This window comes from Oncorhynchus nerka, linkage group LG25, assembly GCF_034236695.1.
Source record: "Oncorhynchus nerka isolate Pitt River linkage group LG25, Oner_Uvic_2.0, whole genome shotgun sequence".
Taxonomy (NCBI): Eukaryota; Metazoa; Chordata; class Actinopteri; order Salmoniformes; family Salmonidae; genus Oncorhynchus; species Oncorhynchus nerka.
The window spans coordinates 54,380,144-54,399,900 of record NC_088420.1 but is presented as its reverse complement, the minus strand read 5'-3'; the positions used below and the strand labels follow the sequence as shown (position 1 = coordinate 54,399,900).

Genomic DNA, 19,757 nt, shown 5'->3' with positions numbered 1-19,757 from the left:
CCTGGTACTCCCTGTATATACTGGTACTCCTTGTATTGATCTGGTATTCCCTGGTACTCCCTATATATACTGGTACTCCATGTATTGATCTGGTACTCCCTGGTACTCCCTGTATAGATCTGGTACTCCCTGGTACTCCCTGTATTGGTCTGGTACTCCCTGGTACTCCCTGTATATACTGGTACTCCCCGTTTTGATCTGGTACTCCCCGTTTTGATCTGGTACTCCCCGTTTTGATCTGGTACTCCCCGTTTTGATCTGGTACTCCCCGTTTTGATCTGGTACTCCCTGTTTTGATCTGGTACTCCCTGTTTTGATCTGGTACTCCCTGTATATACACTGGTACTCCTTGTATTGATCTGGTATTCCCTGGTACTCCCTGTATATACTGGTACTCCCTGTTTTGATCTGGTACTCCCTGTTTTGATCTGGTACTCCCTGGTACTCCCTGTATATACTGGTACTCCCTGTTTTGATCTGGTACTCCCTGCTCCATTCTTGTGTGCTTTATTTTATTACTCTTGTATTACTACTTAATTAGCATTGTTATTTTTAAACTCAGCATTATTGGGAAGGGCTCATAAGCAAGCATTTCACTGTAAAGTCTACAGAAGTTGTATTTGGTGCATGTGACAAATAACATTTGATTTGGTCATCTTTATATCGCAAAGTCTTATCTTGCATGCCTCGCAAATTCACCAAAGTAGCCTAAAGTTTGCCTCTTCCTCACAGGTTTTATATATTTATTTTCCTAACATTAAGGATCTCAATTTTGTTTTAACATATTAACATTCACACTCCTAATAGTAACATATCACTGATAGAGTGAAGGGCCTAAGAGACAGATCACTGATAGAGTGAAGGGAATAAGAGACAGATCACTGATAGAGTGAAGGGAATACGAGACAGATCACTGATAGAGTGAAGGGAATAAGAGACAGATCACTGATAGAGTGAAGGGAATACGAGACAGATCACTGATAGAGTGAAGGGAATAAGAGACAGATCACTGATAGAGTGAAGGGGATAAGAGACAGGTCACTGATAGAGTGAAGGGGATAAGAGACAGATCACTGATAGAGTGAAGGGAATAAGAGACAGGTCACTGATAGAGTGAAGGGGATAAGAGACAGATCACTGATAGAGTGAAGGGAATACGAGACAGATCACTGATAGAGTGAAGGGAATAAGAGACAGGCGAGAGGGGGTGCTAGGCAGGGTAGCATAGTGGTTAGAGCATTGGACTAGTAACCGGAAGGTTGCAAGTTCAAGGTACAAATCTGACAAGGTACAAGGTACAAATCTGTCGTTCTGCCCCTGAACAGGCAGTTAACCCACTGTTCCTAGGCCGTCATTGAAAATAAGAATTTGTTCTTAACTGACTTACCTGGTTAAGGTAAAATAAAAAAATAAATAAAAAAAAACTTCACCTACACGCACCCACAACACCCGACAGGCTTTAAACCCTCCATCCCCGTTCCCAAAGCTATCCACATCTCAAGTATTAACTGGACCATTAAACAGGGGTTTAGTGGCAGCCTGCAAGGACATAGGAGATGGTCTGTTGGGGATGACCAAGCAGAGCACCAAAACACACAAGAGTAAGCTGTGAACTCCCGAGACTGCCATTGTCCCCCAACCAGGGCACAGATTTGCTGTAATGTCATCATACTATTTGACAGGAATTTACTGTTGAGCTAAATAATGTAATATTTCATGGGCAATGCTGTACATTATTGGCTAGTTGGATGACATCAAATCAAGATCAAATCCTATTCTGAGGAATAATCACCAAAAAGACGGGAGAAGTGTGACAAATCTTAAAGCTTCCCATGATTAATAGACTGTAATAGCACGACAACAACTTTGAACGCAAAGGGACAATTCCCTGGGGCTATCTCTAGCTTGACTATACAGTAATATGGGAAGTGTTAGGACGATATTAGTTTAGCTGCAAGACATACACCACTGTACTCTATTCAAAACTGTTACAATGAAGTGTTTTGTAACACCAAAACTAGTGGCAACTGAGCTGCCACCAATGCGAAGGAGATGAAACCTTAACTTTGCTGTGGTACTGAAACACACCATCCTGAGACGTTTTTGAAACCATGCAGAATTAGATCCCCTCTCTTTTGGTGTCGTTTCCTCTTTCTGTAGCTTCTAAAAACTGTTATGGTGTTTCACCTCCTGTCTAGTGAAGAATTAGATCCCTTCTTCTGGAATATTTTGATGTTTAACACTGATTTATGTATCTGGTCACTTGCCAGTTTAACACATTTTGGCAGGCATTGTTGAGCTCAGGGCTCCATTCGCCAGCAGTAACTAGAGGTTTTACATAACAAATGGCAGGATACTGTAATTACCTCTACCATTTAAAGCTGGAAATGTAGGAATGGGTGGTCTCATCACTCAACGTCATTTTGCCTGACGGTTTTGATATCCGTTCATCATGATCCATTGCGCCTCATGGTACAACGAGCTGCTTAATACTCATATAGAAGTATACCTTTCTCTCGTCAAACATGCAACAACATTGCGTAAAAATAAATTAAGTCTGAGCATTTTTTAAACACACACACACACACAACACTTTCAAAACAGAGCAAGATAGGAGATTAGAACCAGACATCCAATGAGTTAAATCATTCAATGTCCTCTGTCTTTGGTTGTCCTCATAAAAGACACTGACATTTGGAGCAACATATTACGTTGGATTCATTCTTACATTTTTGGGGTCAAATGAAATTAACAAAACATTGAAATGACTTACATTCATTTATATTAATTATATGTTGCTGTTTTTTTGTTTTGTCAATTTCAACTCACCCCATAATATATTTTTTTACAGTGCGGCTGTCTGGTTGAGTGTGTAAAATTACAATGAGATTCCAATTCAAGTTTGAGGTTGAATTCCCACTTCTACCTGTCCCACTTTCACTCCTTACCTGTTTCCCTCTTGTTTCTAATCTGTCTAAATAAATAAATCACTGAAAAGAATGAAGGTGGAAAAAACCTATTCTCCATCGGCCCTTATCATCAATCAATATTCTGGCTATAAACCATTTGCATTTCTAAACCACTTGACTATATGAGAGACAGTCTGCAACAAAAAAACAAACATATTTTTGTGTGTTTTGAATAACCCCTTTGGGTGTTTCAGAGTACTTCTATTCTGTTTAAAAAAAATACTTTCTGTGTATCAGAACACGTACACGTTGTGTTTACGTTCAAACAACCGCCAAAACACCACATCGCAGTTTAGGTACACTACTTTTCAGGGTTTCGTTACACAATCACTGTGTTTTGACTCTGTCTATTTTTACAGTGTAGTTGATGTCTCTCCCCCCCTTGTTTTGTAACATCATCACCGTCCTGCTCTGACAGCTGATTTTAAAAACACAGGCTGTTCAGCGCCCAATGAGTCCATGAACATGGCGTCTGTATGCTCTAGGAAGACAGATGGCCAATCGTTATCTCCCCTCTATTCTGCCTTTTAGTACAAAATGACTTCCACCCGTCCCTGTTGAAGTAACCCTAGAAATACAATCTCATTGTAGTTCTGTTGAAGTAACACACTGAAGAACACCGACACGGAAGAAATCTAGGACGTGCCTATAAAACATTCACACAGCACACGGAGTATGCTGAGTTGGAGTTCTGAATTTTTCAAGCGCAAAATGCATTTGTTTTGCTGACATAGAACTGAAGTGACAGCCATGGAAAAAAGGATGAACTGGAACGGACCTCTCATCTCCCTAGTCTGTTCAAGCATTCATTCATCTCAACTACTAGACCAGAGGGTCTGTTCAACCACAACCTGTTGTGGTCAAATGTTAAGACAATGAAGTAAAGAAATAAAGAATTTAGGTGAGGCACTGTCTTGACAAAGGGAAGATAAATCCACAGCAAGAGGAGGTGAGTGCTACGCAATACTACAGCATGTGCTGTGTTCAAGTGGAAATCTAATCCATAGTGACTGAGTTAGCCTGGAATTTAACTGTTCATCCTGTTACGTTTGGGGAAACAACAGTGAAATGGAACGTATCGGTTTGGATTTCAGGCTATGCTTGGGGATGAACTCAAATCGCCTTACAACCAAAAAAGACTGACAGACAGAACTGGACAGTGTACTGCTTGGGAGTGACTCTGAGCACAACTCTGAGGACGTTACAGTAGTTCAGGAGGGGAGCAGACAGCGCTTCAACCAACATGAGACGAGGTGCGGCCAAAAAACAATATTTCGGCACAGTAGCGTAGTATTCATTATTTCAGCATTAACAGAACACAGATTTCTCATTAAGTATGTTCATGAGGAATCTTTCTGGAGCTTATCCAGACTTTTATAACTCACTTTGAGGTTCACTTCACTTGGAGGCAGAGAAAACTATGCCAGAATTGGCTGTTCTGTTCTGAAAGCCATTATTGTCTGGGTCAAACAAAACTCTAAATGCTAAATGGAGTAAACTACCCTAAATCCCAACAAAAGAGACCCATGCTTATGGAGCTTGTCGGGCCCACATTCATAAATGCTTTCAGACAGACCTCCCATCCAGTTTCAAAAGATACATAATCATCACAAATTCTTCACACTGAAAAGGAATCTTCCAAGTTCAGGAAGGAACGTTTGAATCCTCACATCCCATCTCCTCGCCTCCCTCTCAACCGTACTGGAGAAGTAGGCCCATCAGACCCTCTTTTCCAATGCATTTTATGGAGGAGGCAAGGAGAGAGCACACAAGCAATCGAGGAGAGATGAATTGAGAAAGACTATGTTTCCTTACCTCGATGAGGAAGTCTCCGTTGCGAAGCCCCGCCCGCCACGCAACCCCGCCCTCGTCCACAGACTCCAAGTACTGCAAGGCGGGGAAGGCAGGGGTGGGAGTAAACTCCTCGATAGGCGTGTCCGCTGGAGGGGTGGGTGAGCAGGGCCAGGCAACGTCCCAGGTAAAGTCAGAGAGAGAGAAGAGAAAGTGAGAAATGCAGGGAAGCAATGTCACTGGGACAGTATCATTACTGCACATATGTAGTACATGTCATTCAATTCAATTCAACACAACAGTGTAACGTGGAATAGACACCTTGGAATGTCAACATTCAAAACAGACACCATCTGGGAAATGGAAAACATGTTTTACTGGACCAAATAATATGACGACGTTGCAAACCGTGTTGCGTGTGCGCACAAACACATGGACATGGAAGCTGTGCGTGCATTGACGATATACGGTAACACATGCAGGAACATCATTACAGCAATATTGCAGTAACATTTGTATTTAGACGGGATCATCCTAACGCAATGTAATTATCAGTAAGACACGGAAAACATGCATGTAGAAAACAATGGCAATGTAATCACAGCTTAGTGGCATAATCATGCTGTCTGGCCAGGGACAGCGACAGAGACTGTGGGCTAAGGGCTGGGGCTGCAGCAGAGGTTTGGAGCTAGGGAGACGCGTCATTCACCCCTCCAGACCTGGTCCAAAGAAATTCCCTGCACTGACTGTGTACAGTTCAGTAGAGAGCTGTGTGTGCGTGTGTCTCAAACTGCAGATCTGACAAACTGCAGATCTGACAGGATCGCATGCCATATACTACACACCTAAACCTATGCAAGCAGATTTTTTAAAATATTTTTTTTACAAATATCAGCAAAGTCACGTCAAAGTTGACTTCAGTTTAGATGTTGCAGATTGCTACAGATGTCACATGAATACTGTGTAGCATCTTTCTCTTGCAGAACTGAAGTCACAGCACCTCCAAGAAACCGGTGGTGACAAGTGACACTTGCAATAAATCAGCCATGAAGAAAACTCCAAAGGCCGTTGTTAGTCTGCTCATTCAATACAGTAGCGTATGTTCATTTCTACTCTATAGAGCAGATGCAGAAACTCTGGGTATGAGATTTGAAATAATTGTCTACTTGATCAGGCACATATGTTTGTGACGGGAAGCTGTTTAAGTCAACAGAATATCAGTAGTTATTCAGTTATTATAGGCTCTTATAGGCACCAATATTAAACTTATTATGGTGGTCACACAAAACATGATATGGGGCAGAGCTGACTTGAGAATGAGCTTCAACACAAAAACTATCACACGGTCGTCAACAGAAGGGGGGAGTATTGGAATTTCTATGGAAGGAAAGTGGGTGTTCAAAACAGCATGGTGCATAATAAGCAATATGTGTGTGATTCTCATCACTGACGCAACGGAAACAAATATTGCAACGTGGACCGGGGACGACACATGAACACAACAAGGGAGCAACAAGACAGACACTAAGTTAAGGGTCCGTCTCCTACCTTTCGCCCCTCGCAGCACAAACCCGAATCCCTCATTATCCTTCTTCTGTAGAACTACCGTCTTCTCGTCAATAACACAGTCGCTGTGGAGAAAATTGCGCGCAAAGCGACCGTTGTTACTACATCCTATCATCCGCATCATAGCCACAGCTGCTCGCCCCGAGTGCTTCATCATGACAGCTCGTCGGCTGCACACCGAATTAATCAAATATGGTAATGAGTGATGCTCCCTGTGTCGATGTGACAGCGACAGCGCACCGTCACAGTGCTCCTCCAAAGATTAAGTCCACCTTTGCCGAAAACGTTGAGGCAAAACAAAACAAAAAACGGGTGGGGCCGGAGACAGCGGAGAGAAAACATTTCCACCCAAAGGAGAGCAAAATCAAAAGCGGTTAACATTAGAAGAAATGTTAAAAATGGTTCTAAAAAGCCAGCGGCTCTGGGAAGGAAGGATGGAGGGAGGGAGCGGTGAGGGGTAGCCTATAGGGTGCAAAGCTGAGTGGATGAATGAACGAACGAATGAATTACTGGATGAATGAAGACAGGCGATTTGGAGTAATTTATTTCAATTTAGTGGAAGCGACCACCCATAGCCTGCCTATCAAATGTATGTCATTCCTCAGTCGGCAGTATCCTTTAGTGTATGCAACCTGGTCTCAGAGATTTCGTATTATTCTGTGTATACAGCAACATCTGGATGAACATCTGCATCATGGATGAAAGCTGAGAAGAGTTAGGCTATATTAGCCTACATATGTTTGCAAAATTGAATGCAGACCAACATGCAGTAATGTGATTTATTGGAGTAAATAGCCTTTAACTAAACAAATAATCATACCAATATTGTGCCAAAAGAAATAACACAATTTGGTGAAAAGGTTGAAAAAATATATTTTAAAAATACATGAAAAGCACTCACTTATTATTTTCTCAAGAAGAATTTGCTGCATTTAATTCTCAAGAACCCCTGGAGTAGAAGTAGTTAACCATTTCAGATGCACGGACAATCTAAATGTCATTCTTCTAATCTAGTAGGCCTATGCTTGAATAAAAACAGTAGGTCAGCCTGATTGTCATAAACCAGGCTACAGAAGTAGACATCATTCCAGAAATAGTATTGTGTTCAATGCTTTGGTTGGGTTCCAAGGAGGAACTTGAAGGGAGAGCAGCAGAGGTAGCAGCGTGATTGTGGTGGGATGCTCGGTTGCCATGGTAACCCGTTCTACTTTGAGCTGGTGATCAGAATGGGGGCTAGTCATAGTATTCCAGGACCAAAGTGACGCTACAGGTCATCATAGTGCAGGGTTTCCTAAACTCGGTCCTCTGGACACCAAGGGGTGCAGGTTTGTTTTTTGCCCTATCACTACACAGCTGATTCAAATGATCAACTAATCATCATCGAGCTTTGATCATTTGAATCAGCTGTGTAGTGCTAGGGCAAAACCAAAATGTGCTTGGGGTCCCGAGGACTGAGTTTGGGAAACACTGTCATAGTGCAACAAGGTTATGGTAGATTCTGCAGAATAACTGCAGTGGACTGCAGTTGAACTGAAGTTATACTGCACTCTAACTGCAGTTACACTGCAAAATTACTGCAGTAAACTATTTTTGATTTATTTTGGATGCAGTATTTGCAGCACACTGCGGTCGTACTGCACTCTGACTGCAATCGTTTTGTAAGGGTGTTCCACATGTAATACAGGGATTGCAGACCTTAAGGAAACAGAGTCTAATCATCTATATTCCAATATCCTAGTATGAACCCAGAAGGCAGCCTATAGCTATCCCAAAAGGCTACCGTGAAATATGTCAATACGTGAAGCAGAAAGGAGACAAATCTCAATGCAGACAGTATTTACCAAGCTAATCAGTAGTAGTCACCTTTCTGCTACATGTATTAAGAGATTACACTGTAGCTTGAACATCAACAGACGTTTGAAGAGATTACATTCATTTATTGGAGCAGTGCAGTGCAACAATGCAACTGGTCAAAAGGACCAATCCCCAAATATGTTGTCCGTTAAGCAAACCAGAAGCCTGGCCAAATTTACAGAGGCTCTGTCCCTATAGCCTGGTCCCAGATCAGTTTGTTTCGGGCTGAGTTGGCAAGGCCCAGATCTGCTATGCTATGCTGAGTTGGCAAGATAGCAGCAACAGATCTGGGACCAGGCTGAAGTCCCTCACCTCTGTCACCCCCCATGCCAGAGCAGATGAGCAGAGCAGCATGCAAACAGCCATCACAGCACCGGTAACAGGGACTGTCTGTGTGTCCATGACAACCTACTTTGCTCTTACACTGGCTGTACTGGTTGGTGGGTACAGTGCATTCGGAGAGTATTCAGACCTCTAGTTTTTCCACATTTTGTTACGTTACAGCCTTATTCTAAAATTGATTCAATTGTTTTTTTTCCTTCATCAATCTACACACAATATCCCATAATGACAAAGCAAACAAAGGTTTTTAGAAATTTTTGCAAATGTATTCAAACTAAAAAACGGAAATATCACAATTACATAAGTATTCAGACCATTACTCAGTACTTTGTTGAATCGCCTTTGGCAGCGATTACAGCCTTGAGTCTTCTTGGGTATGACGCTACAAGCTTGGCACACCTGTATTTGGGGAGTTTCTCCCATTCTTCTCTGCAGATCCTTTCAAGCTCTGTCAGGTTGGATGGGGAGTGTCACTGCACAGCTATTTTCAGGTCACTCCAGAGATGTTCGATTGGGTTCAAGTCCGGGCTCTGGCTGGGCCACTCACGGACATTCAGAGACTTGTCCCGAAGCCACTCCTACGTTGTCTTGGCTGTGTGCTTAGGGTCGTTGTCCTGTTGGAAGGTGAACCTTCGCCCAAGTCTGAGGTCCTGAGCGCTCTGCAGCAGGTTTTCATCAAGGATCTCTCTGTACTTTGCTCCGTTCATCTTTGCCTCGATCCTGACTAGTCTCCCAGTCCCTGCCGCTGAAAAACATCCCCACAGCGTGATGCTGCCACCACCATGCTTCACCGTAAGGATGGTGCCAGGTTTCCTCCAGACCAGAGAATCTTGTTTCTCATCATCTTTGAGTCCTTTAGGTGCCTTTTGGCCAACTCCAACTCTGTCGTGTGCCTTTTACTGAGGAGTGACTTCCGTCTGGCCACTCTACCATAAAGATTTGTGGAGTGCTGCAGAGAATGTTGTCCTTCAAGAAGGTTCTCCCATCTCCACAGAGGAACTCTGGAGCTCTGTCTGTTTGGCCGGGCGGCCAGCTCTAGGAAGAGCCTTAATGGTTCCAAACTTCTTCCATTTAAGAATGATGGAGGCCACTGTGTTCTTGGGGACCTTCAATGCTGCAGACATTTTGTGGTACCCTTCCTCAGATCTGTGCCTCGACACAATCCTGTTTCGAAGCTCTACAGACAATTCCTTCAACCTCATGGCTTGGTTTTTGCTCTGACATGCACTGTCAACTGTGGGACTCTATATAGACTGTGTGCCTTTCCAAATCATGTCCAATCAATTGAATTTACCACAAGTGGACTCCAATCAAGTTGAAGAAACATCTCAAATATGATCAATGGAAACAGGATGCACCAGAGCTCAATATCGAGTCTCATTCCAAAAGGTTCTGAATACTTCTGCGTTTATCTTATTTTTTTATTATACATTTGCAAACATTTCAAAAGAATACTTGTCTCGCTTTGCCATTATGAGTTGTGTGTAGATTCATGAGGATATTCTTCATTTCTTCTTCATTTTACAAGAAGGCTGCAACGTAACAAAATGTGGGGAAAAAGGGAAGGGGTCTGAATACTTTCCGAAGGCACTGTATGTTAGTACTGTTGGATGGAGGAGGATATCTCTCTGTCTATTCTCTTGGTCTCTCCATTAAATCCATCCGGTATGTAGGCTAGTGCATGGGCTGCAATACAGTCTCCTTGGGATGTTCGTTAGTTAAAACATGTAGTTACCCCATGCTTTCTCATGTGGACCGTTCCCCGAGAAGAAGCTGAGGACATTGTGAATGGAGTGCTTTCTTTCCTAGGTACACTTTTCTTACTTTGTTACTGTTTGCATAACAGTCCCGGCATCGAATGCCCAAGTGCGAAAAAGCGAGGCCCCGAGCTCAAGCATTTCTTACATCACCATCCATCTGACAGCGAGAGGTTTCACACACACACACACACACACACACACACACACACACACATCTCCTCTCCTTTGGAGACAAACACATACACGCGCACACACACTCCCACCCAGCCAATTTCCTCCTCAATGTTCTCCACTTGCACAAGTTTGCTTTGCCATAAAAGGCTTTGGCACAGCACACTCTTGGAAATAAAAAGGTCCTTAGGACTTGCACCTGTAGAAGAACGCTTTACGGTTCTAGGTAGAACCCTGTCGCCCACAAAGAACCCTTTTAGAAGCTTTTTTTTCCCAGAGAGAAGGATCCAAAGAGTCCTCTCAGAGCCCTTTCTTGTACTGTAATCAGTGGCGCCACAGATTAGAGTGCGGTACTACTGTAGATGATCTGGCATACAAAATGAATGCGGTTGATACGAATGAATGAAACTGAAATATGCACATGAAAGCCAGGTAAAAGGGTAACATGCAATGTCCCATATGTGCTATTCCCAAACGAAAAAGAAAATACATGAAATAAAGCCAAGTGCTGTGTACGCTTGAGTTCACAATTCACATTCACCCCTCATCATCTGGGAGGATTGGCTGACGAAGACCCCCCAGATGAATAGCTTACTACCGTACGTGCATAGTTATTTCCTCCATTCTTTACAATTGAATAAGGCCGGTGACGCTACTTCAGATCTGTAGTCTGTAGTCAGATACCAAACATTAGGGGTTATGTGTCAGCAGCATCTTCGTCACAGAAGCTATAAACGTCTGCAAAACTTCTCATATGCTATAGCAGTTTAGAAGAAGATATAACACCCTGTAGAGTATCATGGTTCCACCAATTTCCTCTGAACATCCCCTTGAATAGGCATTCGGAAAAACAGTAAGTAAACCAAGACCAATCCTGAAACCAATCCTTACCTTGACGCATCAAAGCTGTCGTAGGATCCCACAGTGTAGTGCCTGAAGAGCTTCCTCCTCTCAGCTCTGTCTGCCCTGGCATCTGCAGTACAGACAACAAAACAATCAGTAAAAGGGGTGAACAATTCAGTAAAGGGGTGACCATGATTGTTTTCCAAAAGGCACCCTGTCACCTACAGTATATAGTGCACTACTTTTAACCATGGCCCATAATAGGGTGCCATTTGGGACGCAAGCCATTAAGTTAGTGACGTGTAAAAGGGTGACCAATTCAACGGATGAGGCATCACATCATTTCCTGCCCTCCTCATGCTCTAAATTAACATGGATGACTGGAGTACGGTACTGTTTCGAAGTAAGAGGCAGAATATAACAGCTTTTCATTTTCAAAATGAAGCTTATGGAGAGATATAAGAGATATTTTATCACATTGAACCCTTCCAAATAAATAGGTCATTACCCATGTTTATTCTATGTGGCGGTTGTGTTCAACCCATTTTATGAAATCAAATAGGTACGACTACTGAGGCAGAAAACCGACAAACATTATGACCATTACGTCATTTATAATTGTTTGAAGAAGGCCCTCTTAACCCCTGAAAATAAGCAGAACATGTACATGTACTACTAGAAATAACTTCACTTCAATGGCGGCTACTACCAAAACCGCACAACAGAGCCAGTCAGCCAGTGTCACAAACCACTCAGAACAAACAGATCCCGCGTCCCAAATGGTGCCCTATTCACTACACAGTGCACTACTTTTCACCTGAACCTCATAGGGATTTGGTCAAAAGTAGTGCACTATTCAGGTAATAGGGTGCATTTTGGGACTCCATGCAGAGATGGAAGACGCCGTAGTGAGATTCATAGAGGCTCTTTCACAGAAACAAGCACTGCACCATATGGCAATTTATTCCCAGGTGCTGTCTCCCAGCAAATTGAATTATGCAATATAAGCCAGAACCTGAATGTACTCAAGCTGATCAAGCAGTCAGCCCAAGCCACTGTGAGTAGCCTTAAGCAGCACGTCATTGGTATAATGTTGGAACCCAGGCATGGATCAATATTGCCTAACAATCAGTGTAGGGAGGTGTGTAATGGCTTTAGAAAGAAGTGGCTGCAAATGCAGTAGTGGATTGACGCAAATTAAATATGGGGACAAAAGTAAGGTGTGTGTGTGTGTGTGTGCGTGTCACGATTTCCGCCGAAGTCGGTCCCTCTCCTTGTCCGGGTGGTGTTTGGCGGTCTACGTCACCAACCTTCTAGCCATCGCTGATCCATTTTTCATTTTCCATTGGTTTTGTCTTGTCTTCCTTCACACCTGGTTCCAATCCCATCAATTACATGTTGTGTATTTAACCCTCTGTTTCCCCTCATGTCCTTGTCGTGATTGTTTGATTTTATGTTATGTGCAAGTTATTGTTCTGGTGTGCGACGGGTTTTGTTCCCACTTTTATTATTTGGTATATTTTATTTTCTGAGTTTTGTGAGCACTTATTAAACGACTCCGTTTATAACAAGTTCGTTCTCCTGCGCCTGACTTCCCTGCCACCAGCACGCACCCATTACAGAATCACTGACCCGAACTATGGAGTCAGCAGGAGAAGGTACCCCGGCCATTGAGGTGGAGGAGCGCGTCCAGGAGCATGCAGTTATGCTTCACCATCTTGGCGCTGCCATAGATCGCGTTGTCCAGAAAATAGACCGCTGGGAGAGACAGGAGGTTCTTCCAGCACCTTCACCAGCACTTTCCTGAGCGCCCCTTTCCCGCCTGAACCCAGCGGGATCTGTCTCTCCTTGCCCCAGGAGTACGACGGGAGGGCTGCGAACTGCCAGGGGTTCTTATTGCAATTAGACCTCTATCTGGCCACCGTCCACCCGGCTCCATCGGGCTGTGAGAAGGTGTCCGCCCTCGTCTCGTGCCTCACCGGGAAAGCTCTGGAGTGGGCCAATGCCGTGTGGAGAGAGGGAGATGCGGCGTTGGACCAGTTTGAGGAGTTCAACCGCTGTTTCCAGGCAGTCTTCGACCACCTGCCCGAGGGTTGAGTGGCGGGTGAGCGCCTCTACCATATGAGGCAGGAGACGAGGAGCGCCCAGGAGTTCGCCCTGGAGTTTAGGACCCTGGCTGCCGGCACGGGATGGAACAACAGGGCCCTGATCGACTATTACCGCTGCAGTCTGCGCGAGGACATTTGTCAGGAGCTGGCCTGCAGAGACACCACCCTCACGTTTGACCAGCTGGTGGACCTGTCCATCCGACTGGACAACCTGCTGGCTACTCGCGGATGTTCAGATCGGGGTCTGGTGGTTCCATCCTCCCGCACCCCCTCTCCGATACCCATGGAGCTAGGAGGGGCGGTGCGCAGGGAGACCGGAGGGGGTTCCCGCTCGTGCACCATCTGTGGCCGCAGAGGTCACACTGCCGGTTGGTGCCGGGTTGGTTCCTCTGGGAATCGAGGCAGCAGGCAGGGCGCTCTGGCGTCACCCTAGGTGAGCCGGCACCATTATCACCCAGATTCCTCTGTTGCTCATTGTATCTGTCACGTTCCCTGAGTTTTCCCCGCATTCCCAACATAACATGCGCTTGTAGATTCAGGCGCGGCTGGGAATTTTATTGATAGAGCGTTAGCCTATAGTTTAGGGATCCCCATCGTTCCCGTGGATGTGCCCTTCCCCGTTCATGCCTTAGATAGTCAACCATTAGGGTCAGGGTTGATTAGGGAGGTCACCGCGCCTTTGGGCATGGTGACGCAGGGGGGTCATAAGGAGAGAATTAGTCTCTTCCATATTGACTCTCCTGCGTTTCTCGTGGTGCTGGGCCTACCCTGGTTAGCTTGTCATAACCCCACTGTTTCTTGGCCACAGAGGGCTCTCATGGGGTGGTCGTGAGAGTGCTCAGGTAAGTATTTAGGGGTTTCCGTTGGTGCTACTACGGTGGAGAGTCCAGACCAGGTCTCCACCGTGCGTATTCCCCCTGAATATGCGGAGAGGCGACTCAATTACCACCTCATCGACGGGGCGATTGTGCAATAGAGTTCCTAAGAGACGCTGCACTTCCCAAGAGTCACGTGTATTCCCTCTCACAGGCGGAGACGGAGGCTATGGAAACATGTCTCCGAATCCCTGCGTCTGGGGTACATTCGGTCCTCCACTTCACCCGCCTCCTCGAGTTTCTTTTTTGTGAAGAAGGAGGGAGGTCTGTGCCCGTGTATGGACTATCGGGGTCTGAATCAGATCACTGTGAGGTATAGTTACCCACTACCGCTCATAGCCACAGCGATAGTCAATGCACGGGGCGCGCTTCTTCACCAAATTAGATCTCAGGAGAGCTAACAACCTGGTACGTATCCGAGAGGGAGACGAGTGGAAGATGGCTTTCAGTACCACCTCTGGGCACTAGGAGTACCTTGTCATGCCGTACGGGTTGATGAATGCGCCATCAGTCTTCCAAGCCTTTGTAGACTAGATTTTCAGGGACCTGTACGGGCAGGGTGTAGTGGTGTATATTGATGACATTTTGATATACTACGCTACACGCGCTGAGCATGTGTCCCTGGTGTGCAGAGTGCTTGGTCGCCTGTTGGAGAATGACCTGTACGTCAAGGCTGAGAAATGCTTCCAACAGTCCGTCTCCTTCCTAGGGTATCGCATTTCCACTACAGGGGTGGAGATGGAGAGTGACCGCATTGCAGCCGTGCGTAATTGGCCGACTCCCACCACGGTGCAGCGGTTCTTAGGGTTTGCCAACTACTACCGGAAGTTTATCCGTTTTTTTTAAACCTCACTGCTGAAGGGAGGCCCGGTGTGCTTGCAGTGGTCCCTGTCAGCTGAGGCGGACAGGGCTTTTAGTCACCTGAGGGCTCTGTTTACCTCAGCTCCCGTGTTGGCCCATCCAGATCCCTCTTTGGTGTTCATAGTGGAGGTGGACGCTTCCGAGGCTGGGATAGGAGCTGTGCTCTCTCAGCGCTCGGGTACGCCACCGAAGCTCTGCCCCTTTGCCTTCTTCTCGAAGAAGCTCAGCATGGCGGAGCTATGACGTGGGGGACCGGGAGCTGTTGGCTGTCGTCAAGGCCTTGAAGGCGTGGAGACATTGGCTTGAGGGGGCTAGACACCCTTTTCTCATCTGGACTGACCACCGCAATCTGGAGTACATCCGGGCGACGAGGAGACCCACCAGGCAAAGTGGGCCATGTTTTTCACCCGTTTTGTGTTTACCCTTTCCTAGAGACCAGGCTCCCAGGACGTTAAACCAGTTATGCATTAGGGGGCGCTATTAAAATTTTGGGATGAGAAACGTTCCCGTTTTAAACAAGATATTTTGTCATGAAAAGATGCTCGACTATGCATATAATTGACAGCTTTGGAAAGAAAACACTCTGACGTTTCCAAAACTGCAAAGATATTGTCTGTGAGTGCCACAGAACTAATGCTACAGGCGAAACCAAGATGAAATTTCATACAGGAAGTGCTCCAGATTTTGAATGCGCTGTGTTCCAATGTCTCCTTATATGGCTGTGAATGCGCCAGGAATGAGCCTCCACTTTCTGTCGTTTCCCCAAGGTGTCTGCAGCATTGTGACGTATTTGTAGGCAAATCATTGGAAGATTGACCATAAGAGACTACATTTACCAGGTGTCCACCCGGTGTCCTCCGTCAAAATTATTGCGTAATCTCCAGCTCCATGCGCGTTTAATTTTCTTCAGAGGAGAAAGTCAACTGCCACGAATGATTTATCATCGATAGATATGTGAAAAACACCTTGAGGATTGATTCTAAACAACGTTGTTGTTGCATGCTGAATGCTAGGCTTAATGCTATGCTAGCTATCAATACTCTTACACAAATGCTTGTTTAGCTATGGTTCAAAAGCATATTTTGAAAATCTGAGATGACAGTGTTGTTAACAAAAGGCTAAGCTTGAGAGCAAATATATTTATTTCATTTAATTTGCGATTTTCATGAATAGTTAACGTTGCGTTATGGTAATGAGCTTGAGGCTATAAATAGGATCCCGGATACGGGATTGCTCATCGCAACAGGTTAAACAATGCCACTTAATATAATGTTTACAAACCCTACATTACTCATCTCATATGTATATACTGTACTCTACCATCTACTGCATCTTGCTATCTTTATGTAATACATGTATCACTAGCCACTTTAAACAATGCCACTTAATATAATGTTTACATACCCTACATTACTCATCTTATGTATATACAGGTACTCGATACCATCTACTGCATCTTGCCTATGCCGTTCTGTACCATCACTCATTCATATATCTTTATGTACATATTCTTCATCCCTTTCATCCCTTTACACTTGTGTGTGTAAGGTAGTTGTTGTGAAATTGTTAGGTTAGATTACTCATTGGTTATTACTGCATTGTCGGAACTAGAAGCACAAGCATTTCGCTACACTCGCATTAACATCTGCTAACCATGTGTATGTGACAAATAAAATTTGATTTGATCCTTCACAGGGTAACACCACGATCCTGGTCATTGTGGAACGTTTTTCTAAGTCTTGTCATCTCCTCCCTTTGCCCGGTCTCCCTATGTCCCTACAGACTGCGGAGGTCCTGGTTACATACGTCTTCCGGCACTACGGGGTACCTGAGGATATAGTGTCTGATCGGGGTCCCCAATTCATGTCGAGGGTCTGGAGGGCATTCGTGGATTGTCTGGGGGTCTCGGTCAGCCTTACCTCAGGTTTTCACCCCGAGAGTAACGGGCAGGTGAAGAGAGTTAACCAGGATGTGGGTAGGTTTCTGAGGTCTTATTGCCAGGACCGGCCAGGGGAGTGGGCAGCGTTCGTGCCCTGGGCAGAGATGGCCCAGAACTCGCTCCGCCACCCCTCCACTAATCTCGCTCCCCTCCAGTGTGTATTGGGATATCAGCCGGTTCTGGCTCCTTGGCATCAGAGTCAGACCAAGGCTCCTGCGGTGGACGACTGGTTCCCGCGCACGGAGGAGACATTAGACTCCGCCCATGTCCACCTTCAGCGTGCCGTGCTGCGTCAGAAAGTTGGCGCAGACCTTCACCGAAGTGAGGCCCCGGTGTTCACACCGGGGGACCAGGTCTGGCTCTCGACCCGAAACCTGCCCCTCCGCCTGCCCTGCCGGAAGCTGGGTCCGCGGTTTGTGGGGCCATTTAGTCCTGAGGAGAGTGAACGAGGTTTGTTACAGGTTACAGCTTCCCTGCGATTACCGCATTAACCCCTCGTTCCAAGTGTCTCTCCTCATGCCGGTGGTGGCTGACCCGCTCCTGGAGACTAAGGTGCTGGAGGTTCCTCCGTCCCATCTGAACATCGAGGGTGCCCCGGCGTACTCCGTTCGTTCCATACTGGATTCGAGACATCGGGCGAGGGGCCTTCAGTACTTCGTGGACTGGGAAGGGTATGGTCCAGAGGAGAGATGCTAGGTTCCGGTGGAGGATGTGTTGGATCCTTCAATGCTGTGAGAGTTCCACCGTCTCCATCCGGATCGCACTGCGTCTCGCCCTCCGGGTCGTCCCTGAGGTCAGTGTCGACTCGCTGCTGGAGCCGCGCGTGGGGGGAGCCGAAGTCGGTCCCTCTCCTTGTTCGGGCGGTGTTCGATGTCACCGACCTTCTAGCCATCGCTGATCCATTTTTCATTTTCCAATTGTTTTGTCTTGTCTTCCTTCACACCTGGTTCCAATCCCATCAATTACATGTTGTGCATTTAACCCTCTGTTTCCCCTCATGTCCTTGACTGTGATTGTTTGATTGTATGTTATGTGCTAGTTATGTTCTCGTGTGCGACTAGTTTTGTACCTACTTTTATAATTTTGTATATTTTGGTTTTCTGAGTTTTGTGAGCACTTTTTAAATGACTCTGTTTATACCAAGTTCGTTCTCCTGACTTCCCTGCCACCAGCACGCACCCATTACAGTGTGTGTGTGTGTTAGGGATAGCACAGAGAATAATTAACACTGGATACAATCCAAGTTGTATAGTGCACATACTGTATAGCCTTTCCTAAGAACACCCTTTCCTAACTGCAATAAACACAAGATTAACTCTAAATATAGACATATAATAACAACAATAAGCCAATGTAAAACCGAAAGGCCCTTTTTAAACAGAAAACATTTAGCTGTCCGATAGCCATCCAAAAGCCTTTAGAAACTAGGATAATTAATTCAAAGGATTTGGAGATGTTCAAGTTGTTGTTGAAGACCACAGTGAGTGGTATTTTGGCATTGTTCTGTAGGTTCTCTATGTTGATATGTGATGATATCAGTTGTCAGAAGCTGGGCTGCGTGGGACTCAACACTTTCCCCTCCAACCTACTTCCTCGTTGTCATAGTCACTGATTTATTTTCTAAGCACAGCCTCTTTGATAGCAGGGTGAGTTATATGACTTATATTATGTGCACGTATCATCCATGTAGACAACATGTGATGTGGGCATTACCCTATTCAAGGCCTCTTCTAGAAAGTACACTATCCCACTGTAGGTCATCCCATCTGCTTTTTCATGAAAGTCCACTATTTTAAATCTCATAGACATCTGAAATGTACATCACGGCTTAAATCACCATCTTTAGTTTCAATTTTAAGTTCAAATTTTAAGGCTCAGATATAAAACTGCCAAGCTAATATATTCTGAGATATGCCCAGATTGTAGGCTATGCACACCATGGCAATGAGATAGACTTGTAAAAGCACCTTTTTAGCACAGGTTAAATCCCCCAGCCATCCACAGTACTAATGAAACACCCCGTCAGTGGTGTTGCTCTGTCCCAAATAGCAACCTATTCCCTTTATAGTGCACTACATAGTGCTCTGGTTAAAAGTACTGCACTATATATGGAATAGAGTGTAATTGAGAACAAAGCCCCTGTCAGTGTTGTGCTGTACAGCAGCCCCCCGTGTCTCTCTTACTGCATCCCCAAATGGTACCCTACAACCTGTCAGTGATATACACTTCATGACAAAAGTCATGAAAAAGTATGTACAAAAGTAAAGTTCTCATTTACAACTGCGACCTGGCCAAGATAAAGCATAGCAGTGTGAACAGACAACAACACAGAGTTACACATGGAGTAAACAAGAAACAGGTCAATAACACAGAGTTACACATGGAGTAAACAATAAACAGGTCAATAACACAGAGTTACACATGGAGTAAACAAGAAACAGGTCAATAACACAGAGTTACACATGGAGTAAACAGAAACAGGTCAATAACACAGAGTTACACATGGAGTAAACAAGAAACAGGTCCATAACACAGAAAAAAGAGAGTCTATATACATTGTGTGCAAAAGGCGGTAGGCAAATAATTACAATTTAGCAGATTAACACTGGAGTGATAAATGATCAGAAGGTCATGTGCAGGTAGATATACTGGTGTGCAAAAGAGCAGAAAAGTAAATA

At 45.0% G+C, this 19,757-nt stretch overlaps 1 protein-coding gene across 1 annotated transcript in view; it reads right to left on the bottom strand.

Annotated features, from left to right (window-relative positions):
* Positions 1 to 19,757, bottom strand: part of shank2b (SH3 and multiple ankyrin repeat domains 2b) — a 144,625-nt gene that overhangs the window by 73,050 nt on the left and 51,818 nt on the right. The window contains 3 exon segments of the mRNA XM_065009875.1: positions 4,785 to 4,909; positions 6,309 to 6,391; positions 11,345 to 11,426. Of these exon segments, the coding sequence (XP_064865947.1) occupies positions 4,785 to 4,909; positions 6,309 to 6,391; positions 11,345 to 11,426 (290 nt within the window).